The sequence below is a fragment of the Magnolia sinica genome, chromosome 5 (assembly GCF_029962835.1).
Source record: "Magnolia sinica isolate HGM2019 chromosome 5, MsV1, whole genome shotgun sequence".
Taxonomy (NCBI): Eukaryota; Viridiplantae; Streptophyta; class Magnoliopsida; order Magnoliales; family Magnoliaceae; genus Magnolia; species Magnolia sinica.
The window spans coordinates 87,152,597-87,173,789 of NC_080577.1; the positions used below are offsets into that span (position 1 = coordinate 87,152,597).

The window sequence follows — 21,193 nt, forward strand, 5'->3', positions numbered from 1 at the left end:
TTGTTGTAGGTCCCACCATGATGTTTGGGCTATATCCACGCCGTCCACCCATTTATCGAGATTATTTTAGAGCATGGGCCAAAAAATCAGGTAAATCTAATGCTCAAGTGGACCCCACCATAGAAAGCAACAGGGATTGAATACTTACTGTTGAAAACTTCTTTGGAGCCACATAAGTTTTGGATCTACCTCATTTTTAGGCCCATGCCATAAAATGAGGTTACAAAACAAATGAACAATTTAGATATAACACGTGTGTTATTCTTAGTAATTTCAAATGATGGTGGGTATATCCATTCAATATACCACCAAATTATTAACAAAGCAGGGCATTAATCTTATCCCGGCAATAGGGGACAATCCCTGTCATGGCTAATAATTATGTTTTTTGAATCCCATCCCACCTAATCCCTTCTAATCCGCATCACATGGACTGTTCGTATTAGACGCCCATGACACATGTGCAAAGGTGTGCACGTGCGCAGGTGAGCGCATATATATATATATTGGGTTCATGATACACTTAAATTAGGACTAATTATTTGCAAGACTAAACAGAAACGAATGGAAAACTATTTGAGAGTCCTAAATTTGTCTAAAACCTGCTACCAACCTTATAAGTCGGCAGTCCTGATTTTTTGGCTAAGGGCATCCAAACAGTGAGACCCTCCTGACAGAAGTGTTGTACCATGCAACCATTTGACATGTTGGCACATGATGGTTTTTTGATGCATGCATCTTCCTAAACTTCTTTGAACAAATCGCGAACTATAATCATATAATTTTATGTTAAAGATCATATAAAACATGGAGTAGAAATTTTCCAACCTTGACAATTTGTAATAGGAGAGGCATTCAAGTGGATTCAAATGGTTCAAAGGAGGCAGTCCCTACTGCAATGTTCTATTTTCCAAGGTTTCAAGAAATCAAATGCTTGTTAGCTTCAGCCTTTGCTAGACCAATGCAACCATATTCACAGCTAGTTGTAAATTTTGAACTGGACGGATTTGCCTTGTATGATCATAGAGTTCACATTGCATGCCCTCAATGAAATTTCATTGGATGCTTTTCTTTTAACAAAACATGCCAAGACATTCACAGGCAAAGGGCCATCTTGTTATTACACTGGAAATCAACACTTGTAATATATAATACTGATACTGTGTTTCGAACTTACCATGAATCATGCCCCTGAAATAGGGGAAAGTGCCACTGAATGGTAGGGTGGGCCCCGCATCTCTCAACCAGCTCTGGTGTTTAGGTTTCCACACAGATGATAGAGAAGAAGCCAGGTGTGTCAGAACAGAAAAATAACTAAGAAGCCCATTACAATGAATATGAGAAAAACATACAAATTACAAACATCCGCACTTTCTCCTTGAAAGACATTTGAATCATTCTCTCACAGGCCTGTCTAATTTACAACACAATTCATCACACTGCTTAGCATCTCAGCTGCATAGATTGTTACACTATCTTCTAAATCTGATTTCTTGAGCTGCAGCCAACATTAGCAGGAATGATGTCACCCCATTTTCTGAATCAGCGCTCCATCAAAGCAGTGTCGATTTCAGACAATGGTGCTGCAAGAAAACAATATAATAGGAGTAAAGAGAGAGTTTGACCAATGAGATAGAAAAAAAAAAAGGCATGCTTTGAAAATCATGTGGTTTTTCCTGCATCCAAGTCATATCAAACGCACACAGTTTGGCCGAGCATAAGAATGGAATACATGAACAATGCCACAAAGGCTAAAAATCTTCCAATTAAAATAAGCATACCGAGCAAGTCCTCGTACGAATCTGGTAAGAACTCTGTCTCCATTAGTAAAGGAGGGGAAAACACTTGATCCTGAGCATCTTCCATATTATAAAACATCCTTTGTGTATCGCAGGCAGCATGATTTGAACCAACTCCTGAGAGAAAACCATCTACTTGGTTGTCATACTCATTGAGGAAACTCGAGTGCTCCAACACATCTGGCACTTCCTCGACCTTGCTATCAAGTGAGCCATTAGCATTGTGTTTGGAAGCAACAGTCTTAAGCACTGAGGAATTTGGCGGTGAAACAAACAAACGCTGCTTGCTTCTATTTGCAACCGGTTTGGTGTCTGCTCCCATGTGGACAAATCTACTTGTTGAGAGAGGTACAAAGAAATGTTCTGCACTGTCATTACTGTTGTCTTGTGACGAATTTAGATTGTTGGATTGCACTGAGAGAGCAACTTCACGAACAGATCGTCTTATGTTTTGAACATAAGAATTGTTGCTGTCTGCAACAACCACAAGAAAATATGTTAAAAAAGTAATGACTAACATCTATGGTAGACATGTTTTGTATTAAATATTAGACCAACAAAATTTAAGAATCTTCCTAACAGTTTGTCTTAATTTCAATTTTCAAAACATATAGGTTGGCATGAATAGTGTTGATGGAAGGGAGAATATTAACATTCCCATCCATGGGAAAGGTTCTCACTATCTTACCTAGATAAACCTTAGCGCCTACGAAACTCCTAGACATCATCACCTAACTCCTAACCCTTCTTCCCTACTGATGGAATAAATAACAAACCAGATATACTAACAGACCAAAAATATGGGCATTTCAATGAAAAGTGTCCTGTACAGAAATGCGTTAAAAACCTGTATCCTTGTTTAAACCACAAATATAGGCATTTCAACGAAAAATGGCCCATAAAGAGACCATTAATAACTCCTCTCCTCATTGAATTTCCAAAATTCTATCATCATCATCATCCGTCAAGCTATTTGGGTCAGCTTTATGATCCTGTTTTCCGAATGTTCCTAAGGCCCCATCCTCAGCATGCCTTTATTTCCCTTCAAACCACCCTCCATTCAAGTCTTAATAGGTCTTCTTCTCATCCTCTTTAAGGACCATTCCAAAACTCCATACATATTACCAAAATTACAAGTTACAAAATTCTATCATCATCATCATCCGTCAAGCTATTTGGGTCAGCTTTATGATCCTGTTTTCCGAACGTTCCTAAGGCCCTATCCTCAGCATGCCTTTAGTTCACTTCTAACCACCCTCCATTCAAGTCTTGATAGGTCTTCCTCTCATCCTCTTTAAGGACCATTACAAAACTCCATACATTTTACCAAAATTAGAAGTTACAAATCCAGAGTGATGTGATGCACATTCCAGAATGTGGCCTTAAAAATCAAGAATGTAATGATGGACGTCTGTACTATTTTTTAAAGTATCATCACCACCACCACCATGCTTGGCAAAAGCTTGACAACCAGGTGCCCGTTTGACAACAAACCTCCCCTACTGAGGCTAGGTGGGGTTGGAACTCTCAGCACAGTGACAGCAAAATCAGTTTCCAAAGGCACATGAAAGCACACAGTGAGGGGCATGCTAAAGAGGTACCAGACAGAAGTGGGGACCTACGTGATGTATTCAGGACATCCAACCCCTCCATCAGATGGGCCACACCACAGGGAGCAAGTTGAGAGTAGACACCTACAGTTGATTTCATTACGGACAGACTGTGTAGTAAATATGCAATCCAGGCCATTCAGACCCTTCATCTGGCTTGAATGAAGGCTCAGACCAAAATTCAGGCTGTTTTTTTTCAACTCCAGGACATGCAGACCCTTCATCTGCCCCAGTGTAAATCAAGGGTGGGCCTTCCCCCCCATCTTCTTCCCTGTGCTGTGGCCCATTGTTCAAGCTGATTTTTATGCCTAGGGATAAATCTCTCACATCTGATGCACAGATTAGGTGTCCTGCATACATCAAATGGACCCCACATCAGCCCGGTACGAATGGAGCAAATCTAATATATGTTCTTGTGTAGGGTTTTGCTAACATCTCTACCTTCATGGGGACATTAGCAACGACCCCAAACATTTTGAATGAAATGTGGTATACACCCAATCATCAATATTAACCGTCCATTCTTTCATACAACTTGGGACACCCTACTGCAAAAAATCACGCCAATTGGATGATCCTAAGCATAGCTGCACAAAGCGTGAAGCGAAGGGGCAACCACTTCAGTGTGGCAGCAGCAAAGCATCTTGGGGGGGGGGGGGAGCATATAAACAAAATAATCTTGAACCTTCTCTTCGATAGCTCCCACTTTCTACTGCTTATTATTCCAAAGTACCACTTTGGTTTGATGATTCTAAACATGTGATCTATGGCTCCTAAAATATAGATGGTTGTAGTAAATTGGCCTCATTCATAGGGTTGGGATCATCTGATCGGCGTGATTCTTGCACCATGGATTGCTCCTAATGGGACTGTTGAAAAAACCATCTTGATTGACGGTTGGACATCCCACGTGTCATTCAAAAGCATTGGGGACAATGCTAATGTCCCCATGAAGGTGGGGACATTAGCAAAACCCATCTACACACACACCCACACACACACACACACACACACACACACAGAGATTCTCTACTGAGAACCAGTCCTCACGGGAACTTCATGAGAACTTTTGACACGTGATGTGGGCACAACATCTAGACGATCCGGGAACTTCATGAGAACTTTTGACACATGATGTGGGCACAACATTTGGACGATCCACTAGATGAGTCAACTCACGAAACCCAAGGCTAATTTTTTGGCCCGATGCAAAAATCTGTGGGTCATAGCAAAGTGAGAGGCAAATCAAGGGCCTGGGGGTTTCCAATTTGCTATGGCCCACCAAGTTTTTTGGATCAGGCCCAACAGTTAGCCCAAGGGGTTTCATCAGGTGACTCATCTAGTGAAGCGTCCGAATTTTGTGGTCACATCACGTGTCAAAAGTTCTCACGAAGTTCCCATGAGAACCGGTTCATGAACCAGGTGGAAGTGATGGAGGGTTTGGTTGAGGCCATTAAAAAGAAACGTTGGGTCAAGGAAGCGGTTGGATATGTCGGAAGACTTCTTGGAGTAGTCTTTGGCAATCGGGATGAAGACTACATAGATTTGTTTAAATTTGTAGCAGAAAGAGGAGTGAAAATTATAGTTGAAGGTATGGATCACTTTACTCCAAGATTGTTGCAAATGAATAGAGAACTCCAAAGGCTTAGGGTGAATCTTTGAAATCTATGGTTCAAGTAGATCTCTATCTCGGGCTCCTTTCTAGGAAGAGCTCTCCTCCATTCCTATTATGTGGAATTTGTCTTGGGTGATTGGAGGAGACTTCAATGGAATTCGTTTTTCCTATGAAAGATTGAATGGCTCGAGGATTTCATCCTCTACGAGGAATTTCGTTGATTGGGTCAACAAGCATGATCTATTGTGTGTGTGTGTGTGGGGTTGTCAATTTTACTTGGATTAGTAGTTAGATTCCCCTTGTCATTTCCCTTCTTGACATTTTTTTTTTTTTTTAATGACTAGCTGGATCCAACATTTTATGTTCACTCATCAGAGGGGGCTCCCATTGGAGACTAATGACCTGAATTGGGGCCCTAAGCCTTTCAGATTCGAATTGGCCTCTCTAGAGGATGAAGGTTTCAAAGATATGATTATTGATTGGTGGACGTCTTTCACTATTGAGGGACGTCCTGGTTTTATTCTCTTTAAGAAATTCTAATTGTTGAAAGCTAAGCTTAGAACTTGGCACTGGGAGATCTTTGGTAAAAGGGAAATGGAAATGTTTTCTTTAATTGAGAATATTCAAAATCTATATCTTAAAGAGGAGGTTGCATTACTTACTGATGATGAGTACAGTGATAGAGTGAATCTATACCTTCAGTATAGTGCATGGCTTAAACAAGAGGAAATAAAATGGCATCAACGTTCTAGGCCATTATGGCTAAAGGAGGGAGATCAAAATACTAAATCCTTCCATTCCTATGCAAATGCCAGAACACGCACCAATTCTATTTCCTCTCTATTGGTCAACGAGGTTTTGGTTTTGAATAAAAAGTCTATCTTTGATACGATTGTTGATTATTTTTTAAAGCCATTCACAACAGATGGTGGAACGTCCGAATCGATAATTTGGTTTTCAAATCCCTTTCAGAGGAGGAGGTCTTTAGCCTGGAAAGACCCGTAGAACTCGATGAAATCAAACTTGTGGTCTCGGGTCTCGACATGGAAAAGGCCCCTGGTCCTGATGGGTATCCTCTGGCCTTCTTCCAAAAATTTTGAGAATTGATTAAATCTCATCTTCTGGCATTCATCATGGATTTTTATTTTATTTTATTTTGTAACAAATGTCTGGCTATTGAGATGGGTAGCACTTTCATTGCATTCATCCCTAAAATTAAAGGAGCACTAATGTTAAAGATTTTTGCTCGATCAGCTTGATTAGCGTTGCCTACAAGATTCTTTTCAAGATCCTGGCGGATTGAGATCGGTGATAAGTAAAATTGTGTCTCCTCTTCAATTTGTCTTCGTCCGAGATAGGCAGATCCTTGATTATGTTTTGATAGCTAATGAGTGTTTGGATTCCTATTCCAGGGATAACAAATCGGGTATTCTTTGCAAGCTAGACTTAGAGAAAGCTTATGACAATGTGGATTTGAGTTTCCTCGATTATATTCTTCAAAGAATGGGCTTTGATCTCAAATGGCATGCTTGGATTAGAGTGTACATCTCGTCTCCTAAATATTTTGTGTTAATTAATGGATCCCCCTTCGACCTTTTCAAAGCCAGTAGAGGCCTTCGCCAGGGTGACCCCCCTACCCCTACCTCTTTCTCATCGTCTCTGAAGCCCTTAGTAGCATGTTATATAGGGGTCAGGAGGTGGGCTTATTTAGGGGCTTATCTATTAGAAACCTCCCCTTTCCTATTAACCACCTTCAGTTCGCTGACGATACTTTGTTGTTTTGTGAGGCAGATGAGATAATGATATCTTTCTTGAGCATGACTATCTGTTGGTTCCAAGTTATTTCAGGATTAAAGGTAAATCTTGTTAGTGCACTTATTTGTCAATCATTTGCATCCGTGTGTCAATGAGTTGGTTGAGCTCTTGAAAGCTGAAGACCGAAGACACGAGGGGACATGAAGCATCAAGGAGTGAAGAATAGGTAAATTAAGGTGCCTTGGTGACCCTAACCATAGACCAAAAACAACCTAACCTCTAGATGATCATGCCTTAATAGGTAAACATTTGATTGATCATCTCATAGCCTTAAGAGCCCAAGTAGAACATGATAAGATAGGTTAAAGATGTTCAAAGATGTTATAAAATACATAACCCGAAATAACAATTATCGAGTGGTCATCGATCTCATCGACGGGCTATTGCTGGGTCTTGATAGAATCGAAGACCAACTCGATACAATCGAAGAAACAGTCTAGCAACTAAATAGAAAAATTCCAAAGTTTCTTGATGGGTTTGAGACATAGCTCGATCCTATAAAAGGACCTTCAATTCCATCGAATGGCCTTGCGATCCTATCGAAAGAGCCGTTAACTTGCCGTTTTGTATCCGTTGCAACACGATTTCTATAAAATAGGCATTTGGACGTGTTTTTGGTGCAATAAAAGCCTAGGTGATTCCTCACTCATATTGATGGAGACATCAAAGAACCTACTCATGTGTGCCAGAGATGGAGACGACCACCCACATTGGCGTACCTTTCTTTGTGGATGGGAGACGAGTTTCAGATGTGGCTTGCCAGGCCATTTTGAAGACCACATGCATTAAACGTGCATCAGGAAGACCCCACCTTGGGATGATGCATGTGGGCTGCTTAGGAGATCATTTTAGTCATAGGATTTCTATTTCGTGTTGATCCGACCGTTGGATCTTGTTGATCAAACCATCGGGCCACCAGATCTGGACCCCTTAGATTCTAATCTTGCTTTCTTTATGTTTTTTGTTATTTTTATGAGTTATTTACTGGTTGAGATTGATAATATATGTTTTAATTTTCTTATTGTGGATGATGGGCCACTTTACTTAATGAGTGGCATAGTTGTAATTATGCTGAATTTTAATTCCGATTTTTTTAAATTATAAAACCATAAGAGGAGTGGAGTTCCAACTCTAGTGGTGTTATTGAGAAGAAAGAAAAGAGAGAAGCTCTCTTGTGTTAAGGAATTTTCCTCATTATTTTTTAGGATTTTTTTGAAAACCCATCATTCCAATTAAATTGTGGAAGGGTAGAAGCTTGTTTGGTGGTGGATTCCAAGGTACATCCTTCCTCTTCCTATTCTTCGAAAGGTATTCTTCGTCTTACATCATTCCTCTCTCTTCTTCAAAAAGTATTCTTCTTCTCATATTCCTCTTTTCCCTTCCATTACAACCTTCTAAACCCTAGATATTCAATTTCCTATTTTTCTCAATTTCTAAAAACCCTAATTCCAAAATTCCCAATTCCCTAAGATAGTGAATACCGGTACAATTGAGAAGAGTGCGTCCGCTGGGAGTGGAGTAGGAAAACTGAACCACTATACATGCTTGTGCTTGAGAATGATATTTGTGCACATTTATATTTAAGCTTGTGAGCTTAATTTGTTGAATTATACAAATGCATAATTAGATGTATGCTAGGTGTTGAATAATTAGCACATCTCACACACAAGATCACTATCTTGTTTTATAGACTAGTTACTTATTGATGCATCATTTGTAGTCCATGTAATTGGACTCACTTGCCTTGGAAGCCAAAGTGTTAATTTGCCTTATTAATTTTAATTGGTAAATTGTATTAATTAGGCAAATAATTTTTAAGTGGTCTTATTCGCACCCCTTAGGACTTGGCCATAATTTTAAGCTTCACCAAGCTTCTGCATGTGCCGTGATAGACAATTCACACAATTTCAAATCTTTCTAAATTAGAATTTTTTTGAATCAATATATCTAGGGAGACCCGTCTTTCCCTAGCCAATCTTGTTGGTTGCAAGTACCCTTCCACCTATTTATCTTGGTCTTCCCCTTTGTGCAGGGAAACTGCCTTTCTTTGTGGAACAAAATCGTTGAGAGGATGGAAAGAAAACTATCTTCTTGGAAATTTAATGTCCTATCCCTTGGGGGTAGACTCAATCTGATTAAGGCTTCTCTGTTTAACCTCCCCATTTACTATTTGTCTTTATTCCAATGCCTGAAATTCATTAAAGCCATAATAGATATCTTATGTAAAAACTTTCTCTGTCAACAAATTGGCAACTCTTCTAAATTCCACCTCCTAGACTGGAAGAAGGTTTGTTCTTTTCTTGATGAGGGAGGGGCAGATATCAGAAACCTCGACCTGGTCGACAAGGCGCTTCTTGGGAAATGGATTTAGAGGTTTGGATTAGAAATAGATAGCATATGGAGGCAAGTTGTGGCTACTAAGTATGGTTCTATTCTTTTCAAGTGGAGAACCAAAGATTCCTTGTTATATATAGCCTGCTTTATTTGGAAGAGTATTGCTAAAATTGAGAATGAAGTGTTTGAAAAGACCTCCTTTGTCCTGGTTAATGGTCGTTGAATAAGATTCTGGTTGGATCAAAATACTGCAAAAACTGGGTACTAATGTGTATGTAGTAGACTTTCCACCTACCATGGGAATTAGCTCTACTTTTAATGTGGAAGACCTAGTACGAGACAATGGTCTTGCTACTTTGCCTTCTGATCCATTTTCAGGCCCTCCCATAGACCATGATCCAATCCCTACCCCATGGCCCTTACCTGACCAATCATCCTAGCCTTTGCCACCCTTACCCTCCTTGCATGCTCAAAGTGAACAAGTTAAAGACATACTGGATGCGCAAGCGGTTTCCACTCACCGTGAGGATTTCAGAAATTCCTCATCAAGTGGAAGCACATGACGATTTCAGATAGCACTTGGATTACAAAGGATGAGCTGCGGACTAGGGATCCCGACATATTGGAGCACTACAGGAGTTTTAGTCTGCCAGAAGTGAACTCTTTTCAGTTGAGGAGGGTTTATGAGGACATCATTTCATGCACACTTTTACATACGTATCAGAGGAGGCAGGCAACACCGATTTCTCTGTGGAGTGCATGCTCGTGCATCTTTAAAGACCTCACATTGGGAAGATGCACATGGGCTGCATATATGAGCTTAATAGACACATCAGACCATTGGATCGAGTGGACATGATGATCGGACCGTTAGATCATCATTATTGGACATCTTGATCATGGACCCCATGGGCCACGAAATAGTTTAGTGGTTTAGATTGTTTACATGCTTCGTTATTTTTGGTATAACTTGTATTTATGTTGAGATTATGGAGTTACGAACAACTTTTAATTTATTAAGCGTCTCTATGTTGAGAACCTTATATGAGAGCACTTTTTTGTAAAACGTCTTTTTTGAGATTATAAAAGAGAAAGGGGAGTGTGTGGAGCCCTAATGTCATTATTTTGAAGGAAAAAAAAAAAAGCTGTGTTTTATATTCTTCATGTGATATGAAGAAGCATTCCATGTGATTTGGAAGAGAGATTGGTGCAAGACCGATCTTCCATCAACGAGAGCGCGAGGTTCTCATCCATCCCTTCAAGTTCTTCATTATAAGGTATTTGTTACAATTTTCGATTTCTTCCATCCAAATTCCTCATAACCCCTTCCAAACTTTTTCAAACCTTCTCCTTCATTGTTCCCACATCAAACCCGACCTTGGGAGCCAAAACCCTATCCTACCAAACCCACATGCGCGATCGTATGGCAACACGTGTGAGCCCGTAGGGCTGGCCATATGGTTCCCCTTCATTCCTTTTGTTTCCTTCTCTTTTCCCATCGAAATCCTCTCCATTCCCCTATCCAAACCCAAACCCTAACACCTAATTCCAAAATCCCAAATTTCAACAACTATCCCAAACCCTAATTCCCAGATTCCCTTCATTCCTCTTAAATCCCTAGCCTCCAACTATCCAAAACCCTAATTCCCCTCTAATTAAAGCCTAACAACAAATCTATTTACCCAATTAAACCCTAATGTCAAGTTTTCCCCAATTTCCCTAAACCCTAGCTTCACTCACAGCCAAATCTAGTAAACCTTGGGTAGTATTAGACCTTCTCCTTTGAAATAGGCTTAACCCTATGCTATTTGGATGTTCCTACATCCATTAGATCCTAGTTTCCCTTATTTAATGGTCTTGTGCAATGATGCTTGGTAACCTAGGCTTGAATTATGCATGATCTCCTTTTAGAATTTTGGTATTTATGATGATAGTAAGTTTTGTGATTTTTATTAATTAATTTAATTTTACTGATTGATCTCACACAATATTTGAGTTCATGCATAGGTCCTACATCACTTGGTGTGCAAACAAACCTTAACATAACAGGAAAAGATATTGGCAGTCCAGTGAAATTAGGACACCATGTGTGTAGAAAGGCCAATATCGTAAACTACCATAAGAAAAGCACAACAACAAGTAATTGATAAAAGTTTCATGACTGCCTGACAAGCTTAAATGCTTTCAAAACACAATCTCAAACTTCTTGAAAAACATGATTCATATACCCAATTAAGTGCCCATAATTTGCAGAAATAGTTAACACACACAAAATGCCAAGACCGTCTAACAAGCTTTCATGCTTTTAATAGTCTATATCAAACTTCATGAAACTATGATTAATATACCCAACTCAATGCCTGTAACTTCCTTGCAGAAATAGTTAACACGCACGCATGCACATGCGTGTGCGCACAACAAAACATGAGACAGATTAGAGAGAAGTCCTCGTTAAGTATAATGTTCAATGCACACACAGACACAAGACAAATTGGAGAACAAACTTCATCAAGTATAATGTTACAGTTATAATAGTTTTAATGTAACCAAGGTTTAATAAAGGTGTTAAAACCTGTGAAAAAAAATGACCTGTGATAGTAGCATCTATTATTTCATTGTACAATGGCAGTTACATAACAGGCAATTTTTCGTCACCTCACACCACAAAGGGTGAATGTCTGTTTATAATGGTCAACATAACAGTCGTTATGAAGTTTTTTTCTTTAAACCTTGACTTCGACAAAACAGAATAATAATAATTATAATAACAATCACTGATATCAAAGTAAAGACAAATCAGGGTTTGTAGAGGCCACTTGGTTTACCATCATTGTTGAAAGGAAAACTGGAAATGAATCCCCATACTAAACACTGGAAGTTACTGGAAATCATTGGGTAACAGATGTTAAATTGAATATGGAAGATCTTGGAATGTAAGGTGCAAACCTTGTACTGGATTATCCACGTGACCATTAGATAAAGGCTGGTCTAGCATTTTCCCTTCAGGCAAATATTCCACCTGATTGGCTTGAGGAGCTATAGCATGCTGCTTTTGGGCATTTCCAGCTTTCGTAGAGGAATTTGGTACCATACTAAACAAGTGAGGGAGTTTTAAAGCAGGGCTGGTCGAGATTTTCTCAAGCTGAATAGATGAAAACTTGGAAGTCACTTCGCCGACTTCATCCATGCTATTATCCTGTTTAATTCAAGAATTTATGTTTGAGAATATTCAGCATACTAAGAGTTACTTGTGAATAAGGCCATAGCCAGCTATATTTACTTATAAATTTCGTAAAGATTTCTTACCACATCCCTTCCACTGCTTTGGGCTTGGATAGGTGACATTGATCTGCCATCGTATCTGACCATAGGAACAACAGGGGAAATACTATTCACTTCGTCAGTGAGCTCCATTATTGATTCTTCCATTGCGGGAGCCATCTCCTTCAACTGATTAATAAATACCTGTAGTGAAGTTGAGATTTTACAGGAAGTGTTACATGACATAACAAGGACCCAAAAAAATCAGTAGGGAATATTAATAATGATGAAATCTATAGGGAAAACATTCATGAGTTGATTTATGGAGTTTGGTTCATTCTGGGGTTTCTAGTTGAAAAAAGATCAGAAGAGACGAGTTATACAAATCAAATGACGTAATACAATGTGAAGAAAATCAATTTCCCAAGACTCAAGGCAAAACCCAATCGGGGATATGAGCTTGTGGAGGTAATTGATGCAAAACCTAGGCCAACCAGTTTCCCTGGCAACCCTTGTTAGTAAATCAAAGCTCCTCCAATGCTTAAACTCTGATAATTCCAGTATTGGTAATTTCTCCCACAGATACCAGGAGACTCATTTCCCCTCCAAGAATTGTACGTTTCTCGCTTCCTATTTGCTTCACACGGCCAGAATTCTGGATAACTAATATAACAAATGTTCGAATGGAAATGGCCAACGAACTGGCTTCTTGCACCATTTCCCACATCCCGCTTGTTGGTCTGGCAACCTATTACGTTCTTCTGCAGGGATGGATGTCCAGGATGCTGAATGGAGCTACAGATCATAGCTGAAACTCATAAATGCATTGTGATCAGATATGAAATAGACATTTAAAATGTTATCAGATAGATTACACTTGGATTGCCTAATGGTTAATTCCTCTGGCCAAAGTAATGTACAGTTTTCATGCATGGAAAGATTTGCAAGTTCAATCCAGGAACTCAGCTTAGTTAAATCTATGGGTACACGGAATTAAGTGATAAATAAAAGACAAGAAAAACTGTTTCAAAGCCTTTTATTATTGATTTTTGGGCTACCTGGCCCTGAACTCACTGACACCTCTAAAGAGCAGGAATCAGATATCTAAAACTACCAAAGCAAGCAATGACTGATTGACTGCGATTAGGGCTGTCAATGGATCAACCTTGAACCGAATCCTATCCAAATTTGATCCCATTAAATCGGATTCAAATCATTAATAGATCTACTGGATCGAATTTGGATCCTCCAAACAGGATCCATTTATTATCGTATCAGATTCGGATATACCACGATTCGATTCAATAAAGATCCAATCCAACACATATATAAAGATCGATCTGTTTATAATGGTGATGCTTTAAAGTTGCAGTTAGGTTTTTATGGGATGTTTACAGGTTTAGGGGGGAAATCCATTATCTTTTAATGGATTATTGTATAACAAAGGTAAAGATGCAATAACAGTCTAACTGGTTTGAATTTGAATGCTTGAACTTTAATAAATTCGAATTCGAATAATGTTTTTAGGATATGTCAGATATCGGATCAAATTCAGTTATCAGTTATTCTAATCCAATTGGATTTGGATATGCACAGATCTGTTTTGAATTTGATCTGTTTACAGTGGTAATTGTGATGCAATGGATTCCTAGTCATTGATTTGTATTGATTGTATTGTTTGTATTGTTTGAAACATGTGTTCGCAGATTCCTAGTTTGAAAATTGTCGAACCACTTCCCTCTGATGCAATTTAGGAACGACTGATACAAATTCTATTTACTGATCCATTTATTTAGCACATATACTTGGATCACATGCATGCATCAGACATGTCTTATACGTTATTATGGGAAAGCAATTATCGGATGTTTCCATGTGTTTAATATGCAGATTAGTCAAGATTGTTGTCAAGCAAATCATTCATTCAGGAAGTCAATTGACTTTATGAGGGATCCCTTATTTGTGCCCACGTGTTTGTTTCTTCAACTAACTTGTGGCCAATGAAAAACTCTTATGCCAGTTTCTGTAACCAGGATATGGCTGTATCTAGTGGTATCGCATTACGTAACTGTGCTCACCATTTTAGCAAAACAGTGACCCACTGCAGTTCAGTCCATTATATGAACCACAAATTTCAATATGGAAAAGGTGCCAATGGGCCAGTAGTCTGCCCAACACAGGTTTGGGCCAGCCCTGGACCTACTAGCTAGGCCCATGGACCAGACTTGGAACTAAAATGGATGGCCTGAACAATTTTCAGATCGGGCTTGGACACAAGTCATTTTAGACCAACCTGGCCTGATCCGATGCGACTTTATATATACATGTTAAATCCTACAAATATGCCACGCCAATCCTCAATTAGGCAACCCATCCATCTTGAAGGTAAACTGTTGGTTTCCTTTTTTGAAAGATAAAAGTAGACAGTTGGTTTCATTAATCTAAAATGTCTATTTCATTTTGCATGTGTGGACCACTTCAATCAACGGATAGATTAGAAATGTTCATGTGGGAAATAGAGATTTATGAATTTTTCGGCCAGGTTGGGTTGGGGCTTGGACCTGGCCCAGCCCAAACCCAGCCTATTGCCACCCCTAACTACAGATCAGGCAGGCTCTTATGACACCACACATGTGCACGTTGCAAAATGGTAGAAGATTAAAGATTCAAAGTATGTGGAAGAAAAGTTCATTAAAAAAAGGAGTATATGGAAGACGTGATATAATATTGTGAGCAAGGTATTCCGTAACGGTAATGGTGGTCGTAACAGCCACCATAGTTACCTTTACAATTCGGGCTGTAACGGCCATTACGGCCCCCAGAACGGCCATTATGGTCTCTCCTTTTTTTCATTGAAAAAAAAAACCCAAAAAACTTGTATCAGCCCTATAATGGATCATTACGGGGGCAATACAGGGGGTGTAACGGGCAATTACGAGGGTTGTAACGGCCGTTACGGGTCATTTTTTTCCGTAGGGGCCGTTACGACTCTGTAACGTATAACGGTTGCCACCTTTCCTTTACGCAATGGCCGTTACAGCACACCATGATTGTGAGTGAAAAAAATAGGAAATATATCAAAACAACGATGTGTGTCAAAAATGCAAAAGAGAAGTTACAATACTTTAATCCAACGCTGCTTAAGAGAGAATGTTTACATCAGTTCGGCCAGACAAAAAACAACAGCCGGAATTTATTTAATCTACATCATGTACCTGCTCAGCACTGGGAGATTTTGCACACCAAAGTTTGTTATGTTTGTGACTTGGTAAGGTGAAACGTGTACATGTCATGCTCGATGTGTTGTACCAGTTTATTGTTCATACCCTTGAGTGAGCTAGGGGATTATGCTAAACCATTTGAGTAAGCTAGTTTATACTGGACCCAAGGCAACCTCACAACAATGATGTGGGTCAAAAATGCAAAAGAGAAGTTACAATACTTTAATCCAACGCTGCTTAAGAGAGAATGTTTACATCAGTTCAGCCAGACAAAACAACAGCTGGAATTTATTTAACTACATCATGTACCTGCTCAGCACTCTGAGATTTTGCACACCAAAGTTTGTTATGTTTGTGACTTGGTAAGGTGAAACATGTACATGTCATGCTCGATGTGTTGTACCAGTTTATTGTTCATACCCTTGAGTGAGCTAGGGGATTATGCTAAACCATTTGAGTAAGCTAGTTTATACTGGACCCAAGGCAACCTCACAACATTACAGTAAGCATTACTGTTAGACATGTGAAGGATGGGGCTCTTCATTGTTGTATCTTCTTCCAACTCTTTTCAATTATCAAATTGAATGCCTATACCAAAGATGATTGGTTTGGGTTCCCAGATCCACTAACAACTTCTGGATCTTCCAGGATGAGTGTAATTTCATGGAAATGCAAGAACCAACAAACTGTTTCACTGTCAAGCAGATAGACCGATTATAGTGAGATGTCATCTACTTGCAGGACCATCGTATCTATTTTTCTTCCTTCCTCCACTCCTCTGTTGAAATATTTACCTTTGATATCAAAATCGCATCAATCCTGTCTTTCATGAGCCAAGCAAGGACATTAAGGTGGATTAAAATTTGGTTCTAGGTACTCCTAAAGGGAAATATTCATCTTTGATACATCTGATCAAAACTGCAGTTGGTCGATCTTATGCCAGTGAAATGAATCCAACTTGGTCTTCAACTGGTTGCCAGCAGAGTGATACTTTTTTTACTTCACCAAATTATTTCAGAGGGGGTAGAGATACCGTGTTGTTCTGTAGGGATACTCTTTACCATTTCTATTTAAAAAATTTTACTCTTCCTTGTACGTATTTCTCTTTTGGGTTAGCTTGTAATTGTACACGCCTAATGGTAATTTTGGTCATTCCTTAACCTATTACTTTCATGGGCTAATATGTTGTATTCTTTATCAACTAATCAGACCCCTAGTGATTGTGCTAATACGCACTTTGAGGGAAATCTTCTTTCCTCATGCCATTTTTATTGTGAAAAATCAAGTCCCTTAGCACAGAAACACCACAGCATAAATTTAGATATGTAAAATGGCAAAAACTAGAAAGGCTAGTTACAGAATCACAGGATGTTAGAGGGCCAAAAACATCAGGATGTTGATTTTATTTTTTTTTCAATGACGGCAAGGTGTCCCCACCCCTTTCTAAGGCGAGACTATTCCCTGTGGAAGCATGCAATCACCCGCAAACCACGTGCATCAGGATGTTGAGTGTTAACAGAGATTTTTCATGACTGTAAAAACTTCAGCATCAGATATTTGATACATTGGATTTGTCAAAGATTTAAAGCAAAAGGTCAAATCGAGTAGTGGAAGAATAGAAGAGTTGAGGTTAAATTAGTAAGTTTTTTGTGCGAAGCTAACGGGGGTGGTGACAAAGCTGAAACTAATTCCAGAAGTCTCAAAGTCGTATAAATTCCAAAGGCTTGCCTTGGAAAAGAATCATAATAGAATTACAAAAGATGCTTTAGAGCATGAATATTGATTTTTGCATATTCTTCCCGGGAACTTCCTTCGTTCCCTAACCTTCACTTGCTCTTACGAAAAATTAACACAACAATGATTCCACCAAAAACAGATTTAAGCCTTTTTAGCTTCAAGAGCTTGTATTGGTTGAAGCTTTGGTCATTTTCAGACCTAGACATCCTAAGTTGTGAATTAAAACCAAATATTGAAGTTTATGTATACAGTGTTTTAAATATAGATGATATCAGCCGACATATCCTACGTATCTTGTATCCCACCTGTGCGATACAAAACACACAGGTAGTGCCGATATATCCAATTTCAATCCAGTAAGCATTTTCAAATTTTTTTCCCTTTTTTTTGTTGAAAATATATTAAATCAATGTCAAATGATTACAAATACATTGGTTCTTAATGTTTTGCATGAAAAATCATGGAGTTGGAACTTTGATTTTGATATCCATTAGTTCTTCATGTTCTCCATGTTTTTTTTTTTCGAAAATTTCCTTTAACCAACTGTCAATTGAGACTAATTTCATAGTATTTAGGAGTATTTAAATGATCATCACATACTCTAATTTCAAATTTTGAATGCCGGTGGTCCGATTTGGGAAAAAATGAAGAAAAATAATTTTTAAAAAAATTCCAATTTCTCCCAAATTGCTTGCAATGTTGCACACCAAATATGAAATCAAGCATGTATAAAGGCTGATTTGCTGATTTGTTAAGTCCTTGTCAATTTTTGGAAGAAAAAAAAAAATCATTTTAATTAAAAATTAATAAAATAATGATTCAAATATTAATTTTTTTTCAAAATTTCCCTTCAACCAACTATCAATTGAAACTAATTTCGGAGTATTTAGGAGTGTTTAATGAAATGATCATCACATACACTCTAAATGGTATGCATTCAATTTGAATATCAATTGAGACTAATTTCAAAATATTTAGGAGTGTTTAATGAAATGATCATCACATACACTCTATATGCATTCAATTTGAATATAATAGTTGCATTAGTTCAGTCAGACAACGGATAGCTTAGGACCCTATACAAAGGAAACCTATTATGTGTAACTTTTTTTTGAGATGTTATGATTTAAAAATGTGTATTAAGGTCTTTTTTAACAATCCATGAAATTTCATCAAAAAATTCAACCAATTTCCAAGGTTTTCCCATGTTTCCCAAAAAGTGCAATAAATTACCCGATACAAACGATATATCCCGTGCGATAACCGATACGTAGTCCGTAGATATTATCTATGGTCTTAAGGTGCCTTATGTACGGCCTTAAGGTGTGGCCAGCTGAAGTGGGCCTCATTGTGATGTTTAAGTGAAATCCACCTCGATCACCAGGTGAGTCACCCCATTTTAACCATGGGGCCCAAAAATCAGCCAGGTCAGTGACTCAGGTGGGCCATTTTAAGTGAAACGGTTTGGAAGAGGGACGCCCACCCTTGATTTTTACATGGCGCACTAAGATGTTTAAGAGAAATCCATTCCAACCATTACATGACACACTTAAATTTAGGAGCAAGGTCCAAAAAGCAGCCCTATCCGTAATTCAGATGCGCCACACCAAGGGAAACAGTTTGGAGGGTGAGTGTCACCCTGTACATTGTTTCTAATCGTGTGGCCCACCTGAATGGGTGATTTTTCAGCCCTACACCTAAAATTGGGTCACTCACCTGATGGTTGGAGTGGATGTTTGAAATACATGATGGCGAAGCCCACTCGAGCTAAAGAACCCCGTTACATAAATGCCTTTCAGGTAAAGCAATCTGTGGATGCTGAGTGCATGCTGATGTTGCCTTTTAGGTAACGCAATCCAAGCCGTCCATCCATTTTGTCAGCTCATTTAGGGTACAATCCAAAAAATCAAATCCAAATCTTGGGTGGACCAGACCATAAAAAACAGCAGTTATTGAACTCCCACCATTAGAAACTTCTTGGGGGCCATTGAAGTTTTGGATCGACCTGATATTTTTGTTTTCCAGTCATCCAGGTCTGTGTGACCTAATCAACATGTTGGATGCCAAATAAACATTATAGCGGACCCAAGGAAGTTTGTAATGGTGAGCATTCAATCACACCACTGTTTCCTATGGTGTGGCCCACCTAAGATTTAGACCTACCCCATTTATGGGCTCATGTTCTAAATGCACCGGCAAAATGGATGGACGACGTGGATGAAACACATACATCATGGTGGATCCAAAAAGCTTTTCAAGCATGATCAGTGTGCAATCCGCATCATGTAAAAGGAATTTACATAACCAAGTAGTCTAGCTCGGGTGGGGCCACCATTATTATTTCAAACATCCACTCCAACTATCAGGTGAGTGGCCCAAATTTAGGCATAGGTCTGCAAAATTGGCCATTCAGGTGGACCACACGATTAGAAACAATGTACAAAGCGACGCCCACCCTCCAAACCGTTTCCCTTGGTGTGGCCCACATGAATCATCGATGGGTCTTATTTTTTGGCCCCATGCCTAAATTTGTGGCATCTAATGGTTCATGTGGATTTCAAATCATCATCACGGTGGGCACTATAAACAAATCAATGGTGCAAGTCTCTCTCCCAATTGTTTCTTTTGATGTGGCCCACCTGACTGATTTTTGGGCCTTGGGCCTGACATGAGATGATGCATATGATGGTCAAAATAGATTGTAGAAAACATTATAGGGAATGCCCTCTTACTTTGCTCTGGCCCACCAGATTTTTGGATCAAGCTAACTTTTGGGCCCTCGGGGTTTCATGAGGTGATGCACCTAGTGGAACATTTGGAATTTGAACCCACATCACGTGTCAAAAAGTGCTCACGAGTTCCCATGAGAACCGGTTCCCACGTGAGCATATATATATATATATATATATATATATATATATATATATATATATATATATATATATATATATAGTCAGTCTCAAGCAAGGTGTTCCGTACGGTAACAGTGGCCGTAACGGCCACCACCGTTGACTTTACGATACGGGGCATAACGACTGTTACGGCCCCGTAACGGCCGTTACGGTCTTTTTTTATTATTATTATTTAAAAAAACTTCAAAAAACCTGTCTATGCCCCATAATGTTGATTAAAAAGTATGAAAAACTTGTATCTACCCCATAATAGACCATTACGGGGCAATTATGGCCTTTATAGGGGACGTAATGTGTCATTAACGGCAATTATGGGTCATTTTTTTTCCAAAATGGCTATTGCGGTCGCCACAACCCCGTAACGCGTAACGATTGCCACCGTTACTTTTACGTAATGGCCTTTACGGCACACCATGGTCTCAAGTCCAACCGGTTGGACCACAAAGTACAGTCCAACTAGAGGATAACATCTAACTTATTAAGTGCATGTGACATCCAACCCTTCCAATAGGTTGGTCCCACCATGAGGATCATCAAATGCAAAAATCATTCCTCTCTATTGAGCAAGTGGGTCACACCATATAGAACAATTTCTAGCCATTAATAAATAGCAAAAAAGAAGTGCGGCACACTCGATGAGTAGATATTTTTTACTTTTTTTACAAGGTGATCCCAGTTGGAGTTCACACACAGAATTTGAAGTATCCCCCATATTTTTCATATTTCTAGCTCGGCGATATGATGACACTGGTAGTGATACGATAACACTAGTAGTAATACCGATAGCATTGGTAGTATCAAAAGTTCTAGGTATTGACGATGCATTGTTAAGCATCATCAATGTATTGCCAATATTTTTTACTTAGTGAATTCTAGGTGTCGCTTGTAT

At 39.0% G+C, this 21,193-nt stretch overlaps 1 protein-coding gene across 1 annotated transcript in view; it reads right to left on the reverse strand.

Annotated features, from left to right (window-relative positions):
• Positions 1–1,295: 1,295 nt before the first annotated feature.
• Positions 1,296–21,193, reverse strand: part of LOC131246245 (AUGMIN subunit 6-like) — a 48,790-nt gene continuing 28,892 nt past the window's right edge. Inside the window, exons 10-13 of the mRNA XM_058246172.1 lie at positions 12,480–12,638; positions 12,120–12,369; positions 1,782–2,273; positions 1,296–1,583 (exon numbers count right to left, since the gene is read on the reverse strand). Coding sequence (XP_058102155.1) covers positions 1,543–1,583; positions 1,782–2,273; positions 12,120–12,369; positions 12,480–12,638 — 942 coding nt within the window. The 3' untranslated portion in view covers positions 1,296–1,542. The remainder of the gene's footprint in view (positions 1,584–1,781; positions 2,274–12,119; positions 12,370–12,479; positions 12,639–21,193) is intronic.